Source organism: Natator depressus, chromosome 18 (genome assembly GCF_965152275.1).
Source record: "Natator depressus isolate rNatDep1 chromosome 18, rNatDep2.hap1, whole genome shotgun sequence".
Lineage (NCBI taxonomy): Eukaryota > Metazoa > Chordata > Testudines > Cheloniidae > Natator > Natator depressus.
In genome coordinates, this window is record NC_134251.1 from 12,774,001 (window position 1) to 12,795,237 (window position 21,237).

At 39.6% G+C, this 21,237-nt stretch overlaps 1 protein-coding gene across 1 annotated transcript in view; it reads right to left on the minus strand.

Moving 5' to 3' along the window:
* UBE4B (ubiquitination factor E4B) overlaps positions 1-21,237 on the minus strand; it is a 64,280-nt gene that overhangs the window by 36,023 nt on the left and 7,020 nt on the right. The window contains exons 2-6 of the mRNA XM_074975183.1: positions 15,560-15,746; positions 7,053-7,188; positions 6,408-6,495; positions 2,136-2,280; positions 986-1,214 (exon numbers count right to left, since the gene is read on the minus strand). Of these exons, the coding sequence (XP_074831284.1) occupies positions 986-1,214; positions 2,136-2,280; positions 6,408-6,495; positions 7,053-7,188; positions 15,560-15,746 (785 nt within the window). The remainder of the gene's footprint in view (positions 1-985; positions 1,215-2,135; positions 2,281-6,407; positions 6,496-7,052; positions 7,189-15,559; positions 15,747-21,237) is intronic.

Below are 21,237 nucleotides of genomic sequence, written 5' to 3' on the forward strand. Positions count from 1 at the left end.
TTCAGTCTTGAAGCCAGTTAGATTCTTTTGTCCCCACTACTCCCCTTGGAAGGCTGTTCCAGAACTTCACTTCTCTGATGGTTAGAAACCTTTGTCTAATTTCAAGCCTAAACTTGTTGATGGCTAGTTTATATCCATTTGTCTTCAATGGAGCTATATCAATTTACATCCGCTGAGGATCTGGCCCTAATGACCAAATGTGCATTTAACCATGGGCGTCCAGTCAAAAGCAGGAAGAACCTGCTGGTGCAGCAGGATGAAACATTTTTTTTAAATCCTCTATACCAAGGGTAGGCAACCTATGACACGCGGGCCAAAGGCGGCACGCGAGCTGATTTGCAGTGGCACTCACACTGCCCGGGTCCTGGCCACTGGTCCGGGAGGGCTCTGCATTTTAACTTAAATTTAAATGAAGCTTCTTAAACATTTTAAAAACCTTATTTACTTTACATACATTTAGTTATATATTATAGACTTATAGAAAGAGACCTACAAATGTTAAAATGTATTAGTGGCACGCGAAACCTTATATTAGAGTGAATAAATGAAGTCTCGGACACCACTTCTGAAAGGCTGCCGATCCCTGCTCTATACTTATTGCTTTTGTGCCATTTCGAGGCCCATATGAAGCAGAAGACATTAAATGCAAGAACTCAGGATTTGTTTACACTACAGCAGCATAACTATGGCACTGTAGCTATGCTGCTGTAACCCCATCGTTTAGACACTACAGCAAAGGAAGGGGTTGTTCTGTCACGGTAGTAACTCCACCTCTTTGCGGTAGCGAGGCTGACAGAAGCATTATTCTGTTGAGCTACAATGTCTACACCAGGGGTTAAGTCGGAATGGCTACGTAAGGGGAGTGTCATTTTTCACACTCCTTGAGCTACACAGTTATGTCAATCTACCTTTTAAGTGTAGACCAGGCCTAAGGCTCCCCTCACCCACACTTACAAAACCAACATTCTAGTGTACCCAAAGTTACCTGGATAAGGAGCTGGAACCAAAGGAGCCCACATTACAGAATATAGGACTTGTTCCTGGGTTGGAGCCAGTGTTTAGAATCAGATTTCTGTCAGGTGACCGGGCAGCTGCTGCAATTGGCTGGGATGTGGCTGTCAGGCTGGCAAATGGGTTTTCGTCCCTCGACTGGGTGGACATCATCAGAACTTCCATTAAAATCTGGCCAATTAAGTCCTTAAAATCTGAGAACACTGAAGAGGACAGCAAGAAAATTAGGGACTGCTGTGGTGATGAGGATTCTCCTGAGGGACCTCGGTGGTTAACCCAACCAAAACATTTTCTTCTATTTCCATAAATTAAATGCTATTGTTGCCAATAGCAATAGACTAGGTTACTTTATTTTAACAAAAAATTATCATTTGGTCTCTATCATCTTGGGTTTTGAGAATACAGCAACATGCAAGCTCAACGTTTGTGGAGAACGTAAAGAATTGTACATGGTCTAATGTCATTATTGTGGACATTACAGACAATTTTCTTTTTAAACTCTCTTGTATTTTCCTTCCTTTTCTCGAATAAGGTCACAGAATGTCAAGGGAAAACACAAGTTTAAATTAGCAATGAAGTGTTTTGGTATCTAGTAATCGGTCATTTATATCTGACAAAATGGTGATCAATCTAATAAATAGACAGCAGACTTCCTTAATTTTATTAAATGAACAGCAGCCATATCTATTATGAGGCAATATTGAATACTTCAATTTAAAAGGGTTTTTGAAAGATTCACAAGCATGGCAACGCTTGCACAATAGTTTCCCAATAACAGATTGATCAATTTTATAAAGGCAGTTGACTTCAATGGGAGCTGCTGGTGCTCAGCACCTTGAAGGATCTTGCCTTTGTCCATGTACTGTGGCCCCACTGTAATGGCACCTGCTGATGACAAATGTATTTTGTGCTCAATAACGTCTGCATCAAGCAAAAAACACAGCTAGAAAAGCTCAAGCATCACTGCAGCATCAGTTATATGACTGCAGCCGAACAAAAACCTAGAGATGAAGCTGGACAACAAGCCAGCCACACTGTCTTAATGTTTGAAAACGAAGACATGACTCCTCCAATCTGTTCTTTCATACCCTAACTAGCACAATGCGAATGACTGAAGTTCCTACCTTCTTTTGGGTTCTGCTTAAATTGCTCAGAGAACGAAGTGAGGAAGATGACGTCTCTGTCTCGGTCCTTCCAGGATACTCTGAAGATCTTACAGACCAGCTGTAAGGCCTGCTCCTCAGATACTTCCGATCCTGATGGAGGCTCCTTGTTGAGGGAAAAGGGAAACATTTTTTGCATTCATTTTGGTTTGGCTTATGCAAGTCAAAGTTTCAACAGGGACAATATGACACCTTAAATCAGCTCTGGTGGCCAAAAGGAAACAGGACAAACAAAACCCACCACTTATTATCCATTGATTCTGTAAAGAAAATGTTCTGAAAGGCTTCTTGCATGTCAGTTTGAAAGCCACAACTAGTCTCTGGTAGCAGATTCTGAGTGCTTATGAAAGGACAGTCATACAAGTATCAGAAGATATTTCAAAAAGTAAAATTATACAAAGAAGAATTATAGGAGAAATGAAATAATGATAGCACACAACAATATGGTGCTAAGCAACTGGCATACCTCATATTAGAAAATAATGTGGGAGGAAGAAAAATTTTAGCCTGGATACTGGCACAACTCTCTACTCTTACAAGGAGTTGGATGTTCATTTTAATTTTACTTAACATCCACCCAGAGCAGACAGGACCTCCATTTTTTAAGATTTCATCTCAAAATGAAAACCTAAAGATTTTCCCCTCTTTTTAATCTTTGTTTTACCAAAGAAAGACCAACAAAAATAATTGTGTCCATACAACAGTTAAAAACCATTTCCAGTTAGCTGGCTTGCTGAATGTTAAATACAGAGGAATGCTCTTTATTCATGGCCCGATCCCAGCTCTCTGAAGTCAGTGGGAGTACTTCCACTGACTTCAATAGGAGTAGGAGCAGTCTCACGGCACAAGTCAGTCTCTCTTAAAAAAAACTTAATTCTACACGGAAGTTCCACTGTAAATGAAACTGCAGTTTGCACACTGTGATGCCTGGAAGCAACTGGGAATTTCCAGTTGCTAGATGAGACCTGAATGAATGTTAACAGGTCTCAGCATATTTAATAAGTACTTTGTCAAACAGAGAATACAAGAAAAAAAAATAAACTGAGAAAATTAATCCTGATACCAAGTGAAAACTTTTGATCATAACACTTGGGGAGAACTGTTACAAACTGCTGCTTGCACAATCTAGCTTTTGTTCCACCCAGTCCCAAAGCTTTGCCTCTCTTTAGAAAGAGGAAAGAGCAGGACAAAGTACTCAAGGGCCTGCTTCATTCGTCTCCTCCCTTCACTTAGTAAAGCCATGTTAACTGTATTCAATTCCAAGGCAAAAGAAGCTTCTCTGCAGTTACCCCCATCAAAAAGTTGTCACAATAAATAATTGCTAACACAAGGAATGAATTACGGTGGTTTTACAAAGGTGATGCCAGATTTTGGGGGGCATAGGTGGAAAAGTAGCTCAAGAAATAAGGGAAGCAAGTTTCAGATAATCATCATCTGCAAAGAGGGAGGAATTAATAGTGTTTAAAACCCTTTCCAGAACAGATATGTAACCAGGTTTCAGAGTAACAGCCGTGTTAGTCTGTATTCGCAAAAAGAAAAGGAGTACTTGTGGCACCTTAGAGACTAACCAATTTATCTGAGCATAAGCTTTCGCACGAAAGCTTATGCTCAAATAAATTGGTTAGTCTCTAAGGTGCCACAAGTACTCCTTTTCTTTTTGCATATATGTAACCAGCAACCTTTGTTCTCCATCATGGCTGGCAAGGCTAACTGTAATTAGACACAAGAATCACTCAAGAACACTGAAAATACTTGTTGCATAAAGGTCAGTGATTTCTGCCTAAAATTATTTCTTCTTTTTCTCTTTAGCACTTCCCAGCAAGAACCCTGCACTTGGAGCTCTATGATGTAGGGCACATTCCACCAGTTCCCAAACACCTTTTGTTGGGACACACTGGTTACTGGATTGGTGACTGGACCGTCCTCACCCCACTCTTCCTAATTCCATCACACCAAAACCCAACACACTTGCCATCTTTTCTATTCTCTTTCCTTCTCATCAGCAAATGCTGACTTTCTAATGGCAACAACTGCTACTGACTTAAGCAATACAATTCACCTGATGTGGTCTGCATTGGAATAGCCTGAACCCATATGCCTTTGTTCTCATTTTACCGTACATCAGTTTCCAATGCATGCTAAAGTTGTCAATTACACAAAGTAAACGGGCCAGATCACATCACAATGGCAAAATACCAGCAAATGCGATTTTAAGCCACAACAGTTAAGAGATGGAAAAAGCCTGTTGGATCAAAGCCCATTCTCCTGGAAGAGTATGGCATAGTTATCAGATAGAACACATCAGGTATTCAGCTGATATTGAGCTTTTTTAAAAGTTTCAGGATAAGTCAGTATCTTTTGAAGAAGTTGCTCTCTTTAAAAAAGAAAGGTTGGCAGGGGAGGGAGAAAATTCAAACTGGAAAAAACCAAAAAATAAAATAAAAAAAATCTGATTCAGGTTAGCACTCAAGATCCAGCAGAGATTGCCTCAGTTTCCTTACCACTCCCACAAAAGTTATCCACCACTATTGTTTCACATTTTTCCATCCCTCCTCTGCAGCCAAGAAACAATACACGTCTACGGACCTCAAATAACCTAAAAGCTTGGGCAGGATATGGTAACTTAGTGTGAATTCAATTAACAACTGTAAGGTATGTAAAATTAAACTGGTACTATTTGTATTTCACACAACACAAGAACCTATAGGGAATTAAACCCCAAACTCTTCTGCTTCCTTTTCATGCAAACAAAAAGGCTTCAATACTGACATTATCAAAATATCAAAGTTATTCTAAAATAATGCCCACATTTTCCATGCGGAAGGAAGGGAAGGAAATTTCCTACTTATAAAATGGTTTTGGGGTGCCTCCTTTCCAATTCATTCACTCAGAGGAGTCAGAAGGCTAAAGAGGAATCAAGCCAAGTTTTCAAAGCTTCTTCGTACTCTCCACTGAGCCCCCTATTCAAACCACCCTTGATTTGAAACTACTTATTTCACAGCAGCACAATGGAAGCTGTCTGACTGCCTGGCTTGCAACTAGAGACTGCTCAGAAAAATTAGTTCTGCATCAGGGTTATTGCAACATGGCTCAAAGCCAGACTTTCACCAACTGAGTTTATTAATGACAGTACAGAGGTAAACAAAGGCTTAGAAGGAGCACTGTGAAAATTGTTGGTGGAAGCCTCTCCACACCCACGTTAAGGCCACATTTCTAGCATTGGACCCAAAAGTCAAGTGATAACTTTGGAATGAATCTGACCTTTGGGTCTGGTTCCCCCGGTTCTGCTCTTCAGGGTCCCATCCCTTGTCTAGATGTGTGGGAGAGCTAGCTGCTCTTCTTTCTCTCTTTTGTAATAAATAATAATACCTAACTCATATAATGCTTTTCATTACGAGATCTAAAAGTGTTTTACAAAGGAGAACATGGTCTTCAAAATTATATCAGGTATTTCCTGTAACAAGTGTTTGCTTTGATCTAATCCCATCACAGAAAAACCAGATTTTGAGGGTTAAACTAATTTTATTTCAAGGTATAATATCCCTCCCAAGGTCTCGAGAGCATTTTTCCCAGAGTCCATTCACTGGATTGCTGAAGCTATTGTGCAGAAAACACTCTGAGACCATCCAGTTGCTTGCTACAAAAGTTCATTATCTCATGAGTTCTGTCTTTTTTAGGTTTGACCAGGGAATTTGAGGAAGGGAGTGTAGTCAGATGACGCCTGAAGGTTGGGTACTTCCCCTCAAAAACATCTATGTGGCACAAAGGTGAGTGATCCAATGGAAGACAGATTAAGAGCAATACTGTATATTGCTCTTCCACCAATCTATTGTTCCACATCCTTTGGGGGGGCCTACCAAAGATTGATTCTGATTAGGGACATTTCTCTAAGTCTGATTTAAAACTTCTAGTGGTAAAAGGGAAAGCAAGACATCTGCACGGAAAAATTGAGAGCAAAGCCATTATCATAATGCTCATCTATTAGTCCATCTGCCTCACTAATACAAGTAAAAGGCAGTAGACTGAGTCTAAGCCAAAGTCTTCGTAAAACAAATCTAATACTTTATGAAACAGTAGCATGCATTACGTTAAACAAAAAACAGTCATGCTTTAAATTTAAACATTAAGTTGCATAATCCAAGTAAGCTCGCTTATACAATGCGAGAGCTAAAGGTCACAATACAGAGTTTCTACATCTGGCCTGAAATGAAACAGACTCTGGGACTAGCCAACCTTATCAGTCAGGCTCCTTTTCTCTCTGCGATCATTCTCATCGACCTCCATGTTCTCTATTCCTGAATCTACATCCACCTGGGACATACTGTAAGAGGAAAGAACAGAAGAGCCCATTAATTGCTGGAAACCCAAAGATAGTTCTTTATGAAGATGCTGACTAAAGGGGTGTTCTCTTAAATGGAAACTGCTCAGGAAAAAGGACAGATGCATGGGAATAGCCAGATCCATAAATGTGGCAATTAAGTTACTAGTCAGTAAATGGGTCTTTTGGGTCTGCCTCTCATATTATGTTTGCTTTAAATACAAGAAATATGACAATGAATTTCTTAAGCAGGCAAAGAAAAATGTACAGCCATTCCATCCTACAATTTATTTTGAATACAGTTATTAAGTCACACCCATCAACATGCTGGTCACTTGTGATGTCTAGGATGACCCTCTGTGTTGTAACAGTTTAGGAGAAAGTGACTCCATTAAAAAGACAGGACAAAGCACAAGGTTACACACTGTAGGAAATAATACAACATTTTAAACTTGACCTTTAACATGGTTGGGAGGGGAAGATAAAGAGTATTTTCTTTGTACATATTTAGATGGCCTGTAGTGCAATATCTGCCTGGTAGTATAAGCAGCATTCTTTACCTTTTCTCACAGGTGACACTATCAATATCCATGCTCTGGGACCGGGAGAGAGACTGAGATTGTGTTTCAAGGCTGTTAGATGGGGAACTGCTGAGCGAACTCACTCCTTCACTGCTCTGGCTTCGGTGGGCTACTCCTAAAGAAAAGCAACAACCAGATTAGTGCTGCAGAGAGGCGAAGCCACCACATAATTATCCAGTGAGATCCATGTAGTTTTTTGCAATCATTTCTCAATCCAGCTATTAAGGATTCCAGATAATGCATTACAATATTGTTGCCACTGAATTACTGTATGGCCTCAGGCAAGTTTGTCTGTCTGTACTTCCTCTTCCCTGTCTGTAGAAGTAGAGGTAAGAATGCTTACCTGCAGCATGAACTAGAGAATGGAAGCTTAATTCATGTCTGTGAAATGCTCAGGGTTCCCTCTAAGAAAAGCACTGTTTGATTTTAAATAAACTCTTTGTGTTCTGTACATCTGAGTGATATGTGAAGCTGAGGTAATTCTGTGTTTTAACTGTACCAAGGTTTACATATTCGCAAGATTTACATGTTGGCAGTGATTTATACCAGAGCTCAAAAAGAGGACTACAGGAATTTTTCCTCATTTCCAACCTGCTCAGGTAAGAAATATGGATACGTCAAATACACTTACCCAGCTCAATAACAGCCTTCTCCCATCCCTCCTCCTTCCAAAAAATTGCACTGAATGCAAATGCCTGAAGTGATCAATGTGAGAGCAAGGTAATCCATACTGATGCTTTGATACAATTTTCCTACAGGTTTGTGAGGTCAGCCAGTTTTTAAAAATCCTAAAGTAAATAATGTACATGCTGTTAATAGACAAAACAAAAACAGCCCTCGGGCTGTAGAAAGTGACTGACCAAATCAGAAGAAGTGCCTCACAGCAAATTGTGGCCAAGTTTTAAAGTTCATGGAGTCGTTTATAGATATATTATTAGATATGTGTAGGTATCACTGTGTGTCCATCCATCTGACCCCATCTCTCATGTGGATAGATCACCCTCAGAGATGCACTCACACAAGCTAATAGTTTGCACCAAAAGCAGTTTATATGCAAATCCATTTTTGCCTTTGTGGGTTGGGCAGGAAGGAATTTCCCTCTCTAGGCCTCCCTTCTGCAGAGACCAAACTCTCCTGTCTGAGGCAGGTTGGGTACGGTTACCTCTGGGTCCCACCAGTGCAACCCCAGTCCACCTTCCCAAGCAAGGAAGAGAGGAACTAAGCTCACTATCAAACTCTGATCACTTGTAAGACAGTGCTATACAATGTCAAAAGACTGCCAAGTCATCCCAACCCTGTCTGTTTATCTATCTTCAGATGAACACAAAAGTTTTAGTCTTTACTGCAGAGTTAACCTCAGCTGCGACCTGAGTGTTCCCCATAAGCTGGTTCTCCTCCACACACTAAAACCTCCGACCTGAGTTCAGTGATGCTTTCAACCCAAGCTAGCTGGCCAGTCATGGAGTACAGTCTCAACCCCAAGTGAGGCTTTCGCTTGGGTGGCATCCTGCCCACTTAGCAGTGAGGATGCAGGCTAAGACCATTCAAATGCTGGTTGTTTTCTCATGATTCCTTCCATGTGCCCAGAAGGGGAAACAAGTTCTCCCACAACTCAGTGGGAAAGAACCAGCGTGGCTCAACTTACTAAAGCACAAAGAACCACGGGATATGCCCCAGATATCCTAGAAATGCAAATAGATGAGCGCAGCACCGGCGAGGATAAAATAATTGAAGTGCAGCTATGCAATATGGCTAGGCTAACCTGGGTGCCAGTCAGCCAGGTTATCTCTGATGTGAAGGCATGCAGACCAGCATTCTAGGGTGTAGGGAGAAATACACATATAAAATTCGTATTAATGCAGAATAAACCTTGGATTCAAACTACTGAAAGCAGACTGAGTGCTACTGACATCCATATAGAGGTCAGCGCTGAACTGCAGCACACTCCTAAAATTCCTGTCTGGTGATACTGGGTCAGGGAGAGGGGTGTTAGGTTAAGTCTTGCCTACTAATAAATTATTAAATTACAAACTGTTACTGTAGCAGTTCTGTGGTATTATACTTGTGTGCTGATAACTGGGCTCTTTGAAGACGAAGCAAAGAAAAAGGTATTAGCCTGCTTGTTTAATATAAAAGCAGCAGTGAATTCCACTCCTGTAGGGTTTTCCATCTGTTATTTACAAGACATTCCTCGAATAGTATTAGGTTTCAGGTTAAAAGCGTAAAACCAGATTGACAATCTACTTTTAAATTCTAGCACTGGGTCTGTTCCAGCACTACTACTAAAATCTGCAGTAGCTTCTCCCATGCCTATGGCAGTATCACATTTTCAAGTTAACAATGTGGAGAGTGAAGTAGAACAGATCCAGGATTAGGCCATTTTTTCTGCAAGTGGTTTGTTTTAGCAGTTTCTTCACAAAATATTTCAAAGCCTTGACACAAATTTCAACTTCACGAGAAAATCTAAACAGCAAAAATAAGGCCAGCCTGCAGAAGAATACAATCAAAATGAAGAAAAAGTTAAGTAAAACACTTCTCAAAACTTTAAAAACCAAGCATCTGGTTGTGTCCACACTTTATAACAAAATGTTAGCAATAGCTATTTAAATGGGGTTGGGCCAGATTCTCTTTCTACATATGAGTGTACATCTGGAGTAATTCCATTGACTTCAATGGAGTTACACTGGTATAAATTAGTTAAGTAAGAAGTTGTCAGATGTCCTTGTTTTTAGCAGTTTCTTTGTCCAATATGGAAAAGGACTTTTGTATTTTTAAATCCATGTTATAAACATGGTATGGAAGACAGTACGCACTGTGGCATAATTTGGCTAAATTGTCAAAAAAAATCCCTATTCAACTTGGTCAGGGACCTACACTAGAAACAACCATATGGTTATTGTTAGAAAAGTTTCAGCTGCAATGCAGAGAGGATGTCAATAAATCAGCTCCACACCTACACACACAAAAAGTACCGTGTTGGGGGAATCATGTTATAATACAGCATGGTCCCATCTATCAGAATTTGAGGGGATACTATTGTATCTTAACATGATTCCAATATACACAGTAAATCTATACACTGAAACAAGTAGCCAAAAATAGAGCATATTTTGAAAAGGGTCACAGTTATAAGAAAAGGAGGACTTGTGGCACCTTAGAAACTAACAAATTTATTTGAGCATAAGCTTTCATGAGCTACAGCTCACTTCATCGGATGCATTCAGTGGAAAATACAGTGGGGAGATCTGTATACACAGAGAACATGAAACAATGGGTGTTACCATACACACTGGAACGAGAGTGATCAGGTAAGGTGACCTATTATCAGCGGGGGGTGGGGGTGGGGACGACACGACACCTTTTGTAGTGATAATCAAGGTGGGCCATTTCCAGCAGTTGACAAGAACGTCTGAGGAACAGTGGGGGGCAGGGGGGATAAACATGGGGAAAATAGTTTTACTGTGTGTAAAAAGAAAAGGAGTACTTGTGGCACCTTAGAGACTAACCAATGGCTGTTACTCTGTGTAATGATCCATCCACTCCCAGTCTTTATTCAAGCCTAAGTTAATTGTATCCAGTTTGCAAATTAATTCCAATTCAGCAGTCTCTCGTTGGAGTCTGTTTTTGAAGTTTTTTTATTGAAGAATTGCCACTTTTAGGTCTGTAATGTTACAGTTATGTCTCCGTAACACCCCTTAAAAAGTGTTAGCTTTTTCTATGGGTTTGCTGGGGTCTTAGTTCTCAGAACACTTCTGATAACAAGTACAGATTTAGCTTCCAAAAAGAACTGAACTATTGACAAAGTGTAATGATGGCCCAGAAACTTGATGGGGATGGAGCAACACTAAATTAGGATGCACTCCTTAAAGCTTTGCCATGCTAAGGGCAGATGAAGAGACACCAGCTGACAGTTAAGTTCACCAACTGGTTACTCTCAAAGCCATCTTCTACATCAAAAATAGATTTTGTAATGTTAATGTATAACTGGAATTTTTAGACGCTTTCTTCGGATGATTTGAAATACATATTGCAGAGCTCAGTTTTTAAAATCTTCTAATTTATTTATGGAAGCTAGTGGGGACGTTTATTTGCTCTTACTGCTAAACTATGTCAGTCTCCCAATTCCCCAGGTTAGGTGGCTTGAAAGTAATCATCCGATGAAGTGAGCTGTAGCTCACGAAAGCTTATGCTCAAATAAATTGGTTAGTCTCTAAGGTGCCACAAGTACTCCTTTTCTTTTTGCAGATACAGACTAACACGGCTGCTACTCTGAAACTAGTTATCAATGGTAACCAACTCTTCTGTTAAAAAAAAAAAAAGTAGATAAATAATTAGAGTGAACCCAGCCAACCCTCCCCATTTCAGCATGGACGCAGAAGCTTTTGGGCAAAATCTGTGTGTGGGCAGAATTTTATAGACACTATATGATTGTGCGTTTCTTTTTATTTCACTGTATATGCTAAAAGCCATATGTAATGTAATCATACCTTCTCAATGTTAATTAGTTAACGTCTGCGCAGCTTTTTGAAGATTTAAAGTTCCACGTAAATGCTAGGTATTAACAGAGGTACCAGTAGGTTCAGATTTGCAGGAGGCAAATATTAGAGCTCTAACTGCTCTCTTCTGAAAAGTATGGCAGATTCATGCAGCAAGGTAGAGCTGGAATAGCCACTGTTCTGTAAATTCAACCACCATTTTGGATTCCATCCACTTACAGGGTAATCCCAAAGCAAACTAATAGTTTTTAAATTACAAACTAAAATAAGACAAGATAAGAAGGAACAGAACAAGCACTTTGTTTTAATGAGTATGATTTGAAAACCATCACCTGCCAAGCCTGATCAGGCAGTGTGTCCAAACCCTGCTTAGCTGGAGTACTGTGGCCTCGAAATGGGGCCTTAAAAAAAGAAGAGTTCATAGAAGAGGGGGTGATAACCGCTCTCTCTTGAGAAGGGGAAAAAGCAAACCTCCATATCTCGAGGAATAGGGCATAAGCCTTTAACCTCTGAATCAAATGGGGTAGGAATGCAGCCTAGTGGCCAGAGCATAGCACCAGAAGCCCAGACTATTCCTAACTCCACTTCCCTTTGTGCACAGTGCATATAATACTTAATTTCCTCAGACAGGTTGTGTGTCTGAAGTGTACTCTGAGATCATTAGAAGAAAGGCATAATAGATGTGCAAGGTATTATTAATTAGCATGTATACCAGAAATACAGTTAAACTAAGATTAACAAAACATCCCAGTTCTGTGGCTGAAAAGACAAGTATGTTCTATAGAGTGGTATGAAAACACAGAAGGAATATGTAACTCACTCCTGCCACGATTTACATGGTATATTTAACAGTTGTGAACAAAAACAAAAGAATACGTTAAGTGTGGGTTAACAATCTATGTTGGGCTGAAGCTGACAATTAGCATGTCATTTTTAACAGCATTCTCAGCCAATTAAGCAAAAAGAAAAGGAGTACTTGTGGCACCTTAGAGACTAAGGAATTTATTTGAGCATAAGCTTTCATGAGCTACAGCTCGCTTCATCTCGATGCATTCAGTGGAAAATACAGTGGGGAGATTTATATACATAGAGAACATGTAGCACTGCTAAGGGATTCCTGCAAACTGTATAGCTTTAAATGAACCTTTGCTGATGTGAAGCGTGTACAGTGGATGCTCAGCATTGAACAACACTCTCAATAACCACCATCAATTTTCTAGTTTATCTAACCCCCTCATCTGATCTGAAAAAAAAATTGAACAATTGTTTCAGTAATCAGTACTATGGAAAGTGAACACTGTACTTTAACTAGTGATTTTATGCTTTTGGCCATGACAAACCAACAGCTCATGCATCCCTAGGCTCTGGGTGTCTAGAACAGACTAATAAATTTGCCAGACTGACCTCCCCAGGTAAACAAACTGTGACCCATGAATCTCTCAATGCCAACTGGTAAGAGGGTTACAAGAATATCCTGATTCTGGTTCACCAAAGAAGGTCTTGTGAGTTCTTAAATGAAAGCCAGGGTCACACTGGTCATTAATATAATTGAGAAATCTAGGTACAGATACTATGTAAGGAGTTATGTATCTATACTGAAAATATGTTTTAAAGTCTGTATCAAGACAGAGTTACAAAGGCAGACAAGAGATATTTATTCACCTGTCTCTCTGACATACAAATTAAGCATTGCAAGATAACACAATGGGGAATCATTTACCCAGAGAGTTAAGGTGGAGGGAAGGGGAGTGTGTGTGAAATCAACAAGGAGGCAGCACACTGAGAATAACACATGGCTGGTGATCCTGACTCTGGGTACAGAAAATAAACTTTGTAAGATACAAAGAGAAAGCAAGACAGATACCTAGGAAGTAGGTGTACCTTTATTCTTCACCTAGGAAATAAAAGGACGGCGCATTTACATTGATTAAAATGGGATCTCTGCCTACCATAGTGGAAGACGCTGCAAAAGACTTTGGGTGAGATAAGAACTCTTTAGACAGGCGGTTAGCTTGGTAAATTAAGATTAGTCTCTAGGATGATTATTATGATTTTATTTTATATTTAACTCCCTTGTTTCCATTATCCTTACGGTCTCTTGAAACTTTGATAATACACTTATCGTTTTCACTATAAGTATATCTCAGTTCTGTGGTGTGAAGCTAGATGCTGATCCCTAGTTGAATCAGGCAAGCTGCTCTCTTGGGGACCACAAACCTGGTATTTCGGTGAGCATTCAGTAAATAAAGGACTGGACACTACAGGGGAACGCTTCAAAAGAATTCAGGGACTGGGTTATATTTATTGTTAACCTCCAAGGCAAAGCAAGGGCTGGAATAGCCCAGAGTAGATTGTCTGTCTGGGTAACAGCAGGCTGCTGATGTCAAGGAGCCAATACTCAGTTAAACACAAGCAAGTCTCTCTCTCTCTCTCTCTCTCGCTAGAGGCAGGGGGTAATAAGGTGACTCTCAGTCCTCCTGGGTATCCCAAGAACCATCACACAAACTACATGGACTCTGCACCATACCTACTGAGTTACTTACAGGACTATCAGGTTGTTTCTTTGGTTTTTTTTTAAATCACCTTTGCTTCTGTGTCATTTCTTTGTTATCACAAGGCCGGTGTACTGTTTTAAATTGTAACTGTAATTAGCTTTTCTCTGGCAATGCTTTTAATAACTACGCTCAGTCATGACTGAAATGCAGAGAAATGGGCGGTAGAAAGAACAGTTAAGAAACAATCCATTATGACAAGTCAACACTATAACAAGGAGTCAGAGTTCTAACCAGTCCTGAGACAGGACTGTATGTAATAAAAGGAGGAGGTTTCCAGCCTTCTAGGTTGACTTTACTGAATGTATGTTCCAAAGGACATAACCATAAACCCAGCGCATTAGACAAAGGCTCACAATGCAAATAAGTCATGCGCTAGCTTGATCTGCACAGGCATAGAAAAATATTTTTCATTACCCCCCAACTATTTAACATCTCTCTGATCTTTTAGTAGTAGCTTGCTAAAAATAGCAAACCACCACCTTTGAAATACTGAACATTTAAAAAAAAAAAATCTCAGTTCAGTGCCTCTAATTTCATAAAACTATAAACATGAAATATAATTTGTGATTACAGATGAAGTTTATAATACTTGGCATGTGTGCCAAGTTTAGATCAAAACCCAGATTATAAATAAAAATTGCATAATTAACTCTGTCTCAGCAAAAGAACATCCCTCTTCCCATTCTCACCTGCTCATTTTAAAAAATAAATAAATAAATAAATAAAAAGGAATTAGTCTGGTTCGGACATTTTCCAAGCCTTCTGACTCCTAGATTCACAAAAGTTGTAACTGAAAGTGATTCTACCTTTACCCTCCAGAAATGTTAGAAGACTGTTTTTCCCTTTGTTTATTGACTTCACACACTTTGCTCCTATAAACAATACGTAGACACACCACATGCATCATTCAAATGCACCAATCACTAGTAATGCACGATCTGAAACAAAACTGGACTTTGGGACCGAGTGTTGAAGTCCAGCTAGAAACCAAAACAAAAAAAAAAAAAAGTTATTTAAAATCTTAGATAATCTAAAAGGCAGATGGGAAAAAAATGCTCTCTTATTCAGAATACTCAGAAGATGTAAGCATTGTCAACTATCATCTAAATTACATACTTCACTCTACACCATGTTTTAATTCTGAGTAAACTTTGTTTTAGAAGCATTTGTAATTCCCTCCCTCCAAAAAAAAATTGTACAGAAGAGCTCTCTCCTTTACTGGTTTACTCCTTTAAAATATGTTAACGCATTCACCTAAACAATTGTATATAGTTTACCAGAAAATAATTATATCAAGAAGTGTCCATTTTCCTCAACTCCTTTCAAATTATACCAGAAAAAACTGTAGCACTTACATCATAGGTTTAAAATCTTCAATAGAATAATCACAAAAACCACCACAAAATAATTCTTCAGTGATTAAGTTGCAACCTACCTGATGCACCAATTGGAGAGGTAGCTGGGGTCATACTATGGACATTCAGGCCAAAACTGGGGGATGGACCTGGGGCTGGCACTACTACAGGTGGTCCAGGTGGGTTCTCTCTTTGTGGAGAGGTAAGAGGGGTGGTGGGCTGGGAAGATGGTCCACCTGCAAGCCGAGCAAGGCGCCTTCGACGGATCTGTACAAAGGAAATAAGAAGTAAATAAAGTACACACACACAGAATTTCACAAACATTGCACCAATGGTCCTTCCAAGCAATATGCATATCAACCTCTACCAAAAGGCATCATCAAAAACAATAATATAATGTATGACCCTTGATATAAAGGGAAACCTGCATTAAAGATCACCTCCAATAAGCAATCCCCCTGTCTTATGTGACCATTTTAAAATACCCCTAGAGTTTCCAGTACATTTTTGATATCTTTGAAGACCATCTCTACTGGCCAACCCAATTTGTGTTAGTCCCTTGAGTGGTCATTTAAGACAGGTTTCACTTCCTATTACATAGCAATGTAAACACATATAACAATTCCCTTCCTCTAATTTAGCATTTGATGGAATAAACTATGTTCTTCTGTTAAAGGGACCTTATCAACATAAATGTTGCCCAAATTTCATAACATCTAAGACCAAGAGAAATGTTTGTATTTAAAAAAATGTCTTGTGAAAACAGCTATCTTTAATCAAAAGATCATTACCCAACAGTGTTTGAAACCCAAACATGAAGACTCTATAAGTGACATTTTTCAGTCAAACAGAGAAATACAGAAAGTAAATGAAGAGATGAGCATCCTGCATCTAGGAGCAGTAAATGAGCATAAACTGACAGGTTAATTGGATTTTTAAAATTCTATCCCTTAATGTGTTATTAATAACACAAGTAAAGAAGTGTGTTTGCTTGCAACATGTGACAGGTTGCTAGTGTTCTTTATAATTTCTAAAATTTAGTACCACCACAAGCAGATTGGCTTGATACATAGGGTATAGACAAAGGAAAAATAATATCTACAGAGTTTTTAGAACCAGAAAACTAAAAAAATTAAAAACTCAGAAAGTAAGTTAAATATTATCAAGAACCACTTCTCTAGCACTAAATCAGTGTTCAATCAACTGCACCATTTCTTACTTTTGCCCATAATACCCAAGAGTTGCCAAGCAGGTGAAAGAGGTGCAAGAAAAGATTTGTGTCAAGTGACTTATACCATGTTACTACAGCCATTTAATAGCCTGCCAAACCTTCCTCAATAGAGAAAGATGATGAACTGATCAAATTAAACCAGACTTGAAAAACTTTGGGGAAACATAGCTTCTGGAGCATCTCTTCCTTGACTCTAATGTCACGACGTGAATATGGAAGGTGGAAAGAAAATAAATCTTTTTTTTAAAAAAAAAACAAAAAGGGCTTTGAATAGAATATCTTAATCCTACTCTTTACAAAGTGAAGTTGCAGCGTCTCTATCACAGCAAGACAAAGCAGCATCCACTCATGCAGCTAAAAACTGTTCTTACCGGGCTCTCTACAGAAAAATATTTAAGAAATAGAACTCACATTTTCCCCCAAATCTGTTTTGCAGAGTGATGAAAGCTGAAGATTTTATATCCTATATACCCACTTACTTACAAATTTTCTGTAGTGTAACGTTGCTCTAACCATTAGCCAGTTACTACATTTCACCCAAGAGGTAGACATATTTTGATAGTAGTTCAAGTAATCCATATATATATATATCCATATATCTCACACACACACAAACCTTGTAAAGGAGCTGTATCTCAGAGCATCCTCTACTGTTAACCTATATCAGGGTTCGGCAACCTTCGGCACACAGCCCATCAGGATAATCCGCTGGCGGGCTGCGAGACATTTTGTTTACGTTGACCATCCACAGGCATGGCCCCCCGCAGCTCTCAGCGGCCGCGGTTCACCATTTCCAGCCAATGGGAGCTGCGGGAAGTGGCATGGGTGGCCGCCACTACCTGCAGCTCCCATTAGCCAGAAATGGTGAACTGAGGCCACTGGGAGCTGCAGGGGATGGTCAACGTAAACAAAACGTCTCGTGGCCTGCCTGCGGATTACCCTGACGGGCCATGTGCCAAAGGTTGCCTATATCATGCTATTTATACTATATAAAATAGAGAATAATTAATGTGAGAGAAAAGTACCCCGAGGGTTTTCTTTCACACTGTGTCAATGACTGGATGTTGTTATTGTAAACTAATTCCTCTGCAAGAAAAAAAAATCACTTTAAGAGTCCAGTCCCAAAAAAAAACTTATGAAAGTGCTGAACATGACACACAAGTAGCCCCATAAACTACAATGGGGTTACTCACATGTGTAATGTTCCATTTGAGTGTCTGCAGGACAAAGGCCCAAATCTCCATATCTGCATTAAAAAAAAAAAAGTATAAATTTTGTGTGTGTCTGCAAATGGACTGGGGGTGGTCTAGAGCTAGAGTCATCACCGCAGATGTGACAAGGAGACAGGAATATTTACTTGTCTCTTAATATTCATCCATGCAGCAATATAAAGGTGAATAAAGCACAGAAAGAACTAAGTCCTAAGGTTTTGGATCCAAGTTCCAAAATTAGAACATAAATTAAAGCAAAGCCAAATTTACATCAGTTTTCAATTAGCTGGAAAGTTTCTAGACAATATAGTGAAAACTCAGCTTGGTCTCAAGTTGATTTGGTCACAAATCTCTGAAAATTAATTTGGCCACATTTAAATCAGTGTATCAAATAAACTTACATAAGAACATAAGAATGGCTACACTGGGTCAGACCAATGGTCCATGTAGCTCAGTATCCTGTCTTCTGAAAGTGGCCGATGAAAGATGCCACAGAGGAAATGAATAGAACAGGGCAATTATCAAGTGATCCACCCTGTCATCCAGTCCCAGTTTATGGCAGTCAGAGGCTCGTTCACCTGCACATCTACCAATGTGATATGTGCCAGCAATGCCCCTCTGCCATGTACATTGGCCAAACTGGACAGTTTCTATGTAAAAGAATAAATAGACACAAATCAGACGTCAAGAATTATGACATTCAAAAACCAGTCGGAGAACACTTCAATCTCTCTGGTCACTCGATTACAAACCTAAAAGTGGCAATTCTTCAACAAAAAACTTCAAAAACAGACTCCAGCAAGAGACTGCTGAATTGGAATTAATTTGCAAACTGGACACCATTTACTTAGGCTTGAATAAAGACTGGGAGTGGATGTGTCATTACACAAAGTAAAACTATTTCCCCATGTTTATTTTCCCTCCACTACTGTTCCTCACACGTTCTTGTCAACTGCTGGAAATGGCCCACCTTGATTATCACTACAAAAGGTTTTTTTGTTGTTTTTTCTTCTCTCCCGCTGGTAATAGCTCACCTTACCTGATCACTCTCGTTACAGTGTGTATACTAACACCCATTGTTTCATGTTCTCTGTGCATATAAGATCTCCCCACTGTATTTTCCACTGCATGCATCCGATAAAGTGAGCTGTAGCTCACGAAAGCTTATGCTCAGATAAATTTGTTAGTCTCTAAGGTGCCACAAGTACTCCTTTTCTTTTTGCAGATACAGACTAACACGGCTGCTACTCTGAAACCAGAAGTTTATGGACTCCCAGAGCATGGGGGTTGCGTTCCTCACGATCTTGGCTAATAGCCATTGATGGACCTATCCTCCATGAACTTCTCCAATTCTTCTTTGAATCCAATTATACTTTTGGCCTTCACAACATCCCTGGGCAAGGAGTTCCTCAGGTTGACTGTGCGTTATGAGAAGTACTTTCTTATGTTTGTTTTAAATCTGCTGCCTATTAATATCATTGGGTGATCCCTGTTCTTGTGTTATGTGAAGGGGTAAATAACACATTCACTTTCTCCACAGAATACACTTTATAGACCACTATAGTATCCCCGCATAGTCATCTCTTTTCTAAACTGAACAGTCCCAATCTTTTTCACCTCTCCTCATATTAAATTCGTTCCATGCCCTTAAACATTTTTGTTGCCCTCTCTATACTTTTTCCAGTTCTAATATATCTTTTTTAAGATGGAGAGACCAGAACTGCATGCAGTATTCCAGGTGTGGGTGTACCGTGGATTTATATAGTGGCACTATGATACTTTGTCTTATTATCTATTGTTTTACTCATGGTTCCTAACATTGTTAGCTTTTGACTGCTGCTGCACATTGAGCAGATGTTTTCATGGAACTAGGCACGATGATGCCGCAATCTCTTTCTTGAGTGTTAACAGCTAATTTAGACCCCATCATTTTGTATGTATTATTGGGATTATGTTTTCTAATGTGCATTACACAACACTGAATTTCATCTGCCATTTTATTGCCCAGTCATCCAGCTTTGTGAGATCCTTTTGTAACTCTTCACAGTGTATGTTTAAAGAAAGACAAACCTGGGCTCTAGGACTCTGTGAGGTGGGAAGGTCCCAGAACCTAGGCTCCAGCCTGAGCCTAGAAATCTACACAGCAGTGAAACTTCCCCGCAGCCAGAGCCCCATGAGCCCAAGTCAGCTGGCACAAGCCAGCTGTGGGTTTTTCTTTGCTGTGTAGACATACCCGGTCAGCTTTGCACTTAACTATCTTTAGTAATTTCGTATCATCTGCAAACTTTGCCACTTCAGTTTACCTCCTTGTCCAGATCATTTATGAGTATGTTGAACAACACCGGTCCCAGTACAGATCCTTGGGGAAACCCTGCTATTTACCCGTCTCCACTGTGGAAACTGACCATTTATTCCTACCACTGTTCCCTCTAAGCTGTGCCTGCGCACACAGCGAAACACCATGTGCACAAAAATTTTCACAAAAGCACAATTTGCACAGAACAAATTTTTTGCAGACACGGCCTGTCAAAAATTAGAGGGAACATTGATTCCTACCCTTTGTTTCCTACCTATTAACCATTTACTGATCCATGATAGGCCCTTCTCCCTCTTATCCCATGGCTGCTTACTTTGCTGAAGTGCCTTTGGTGTGGGATCTTATCAAAGGCTTCCTGAAAGTCCAGATTCACTCTATCCACTAGAGATCACCCATGTCCACATGCTTGTTGACTCATGATTCCCCTTTACAAATGTAGCGAGACTCTCCCCCAACATATTGTGTTCATCTATGTGTCTGATAATTCTGTTCTTTACTACAGTTTCAACCAATTTGACTGGTACTGAAGTCAGGCTTACCAGCGTGTAAGCGCCAGGATTGCCTCTGTAGCATATTATAAAATTTGGCTTAGACATTCAGAAGAAAAGATTATTGGACACAAGAAGCCAATTCTCAGTCACACCATGGAACAGTATGAAATAAGAATTACTGTATCATTTATCCAAAAGGTCTTCAAGACACCCTAGATAAACATGGGAGCAATGCATGGCAATATTATTTAACTGGAATGTATGTGCATCATGATTTTTGTACTTGCACTGCAGAAAGATTACTCTAGAGCTCCCTACTATATGAGAGCATTTTGGATTTCCATCTTCTTTTTCCCTTCTCTTAACAGCAAATCCACTCTGAAGCAGCAGCACTAACAGTCTCATTCATACTAGTGTTGACGCTATACTAGTAACAATTCTGCTTAAACATAATTATTGCTAGTACAATTTGCTTGACCAGTGGTTGGTACAATGGCTTAGCTACAGC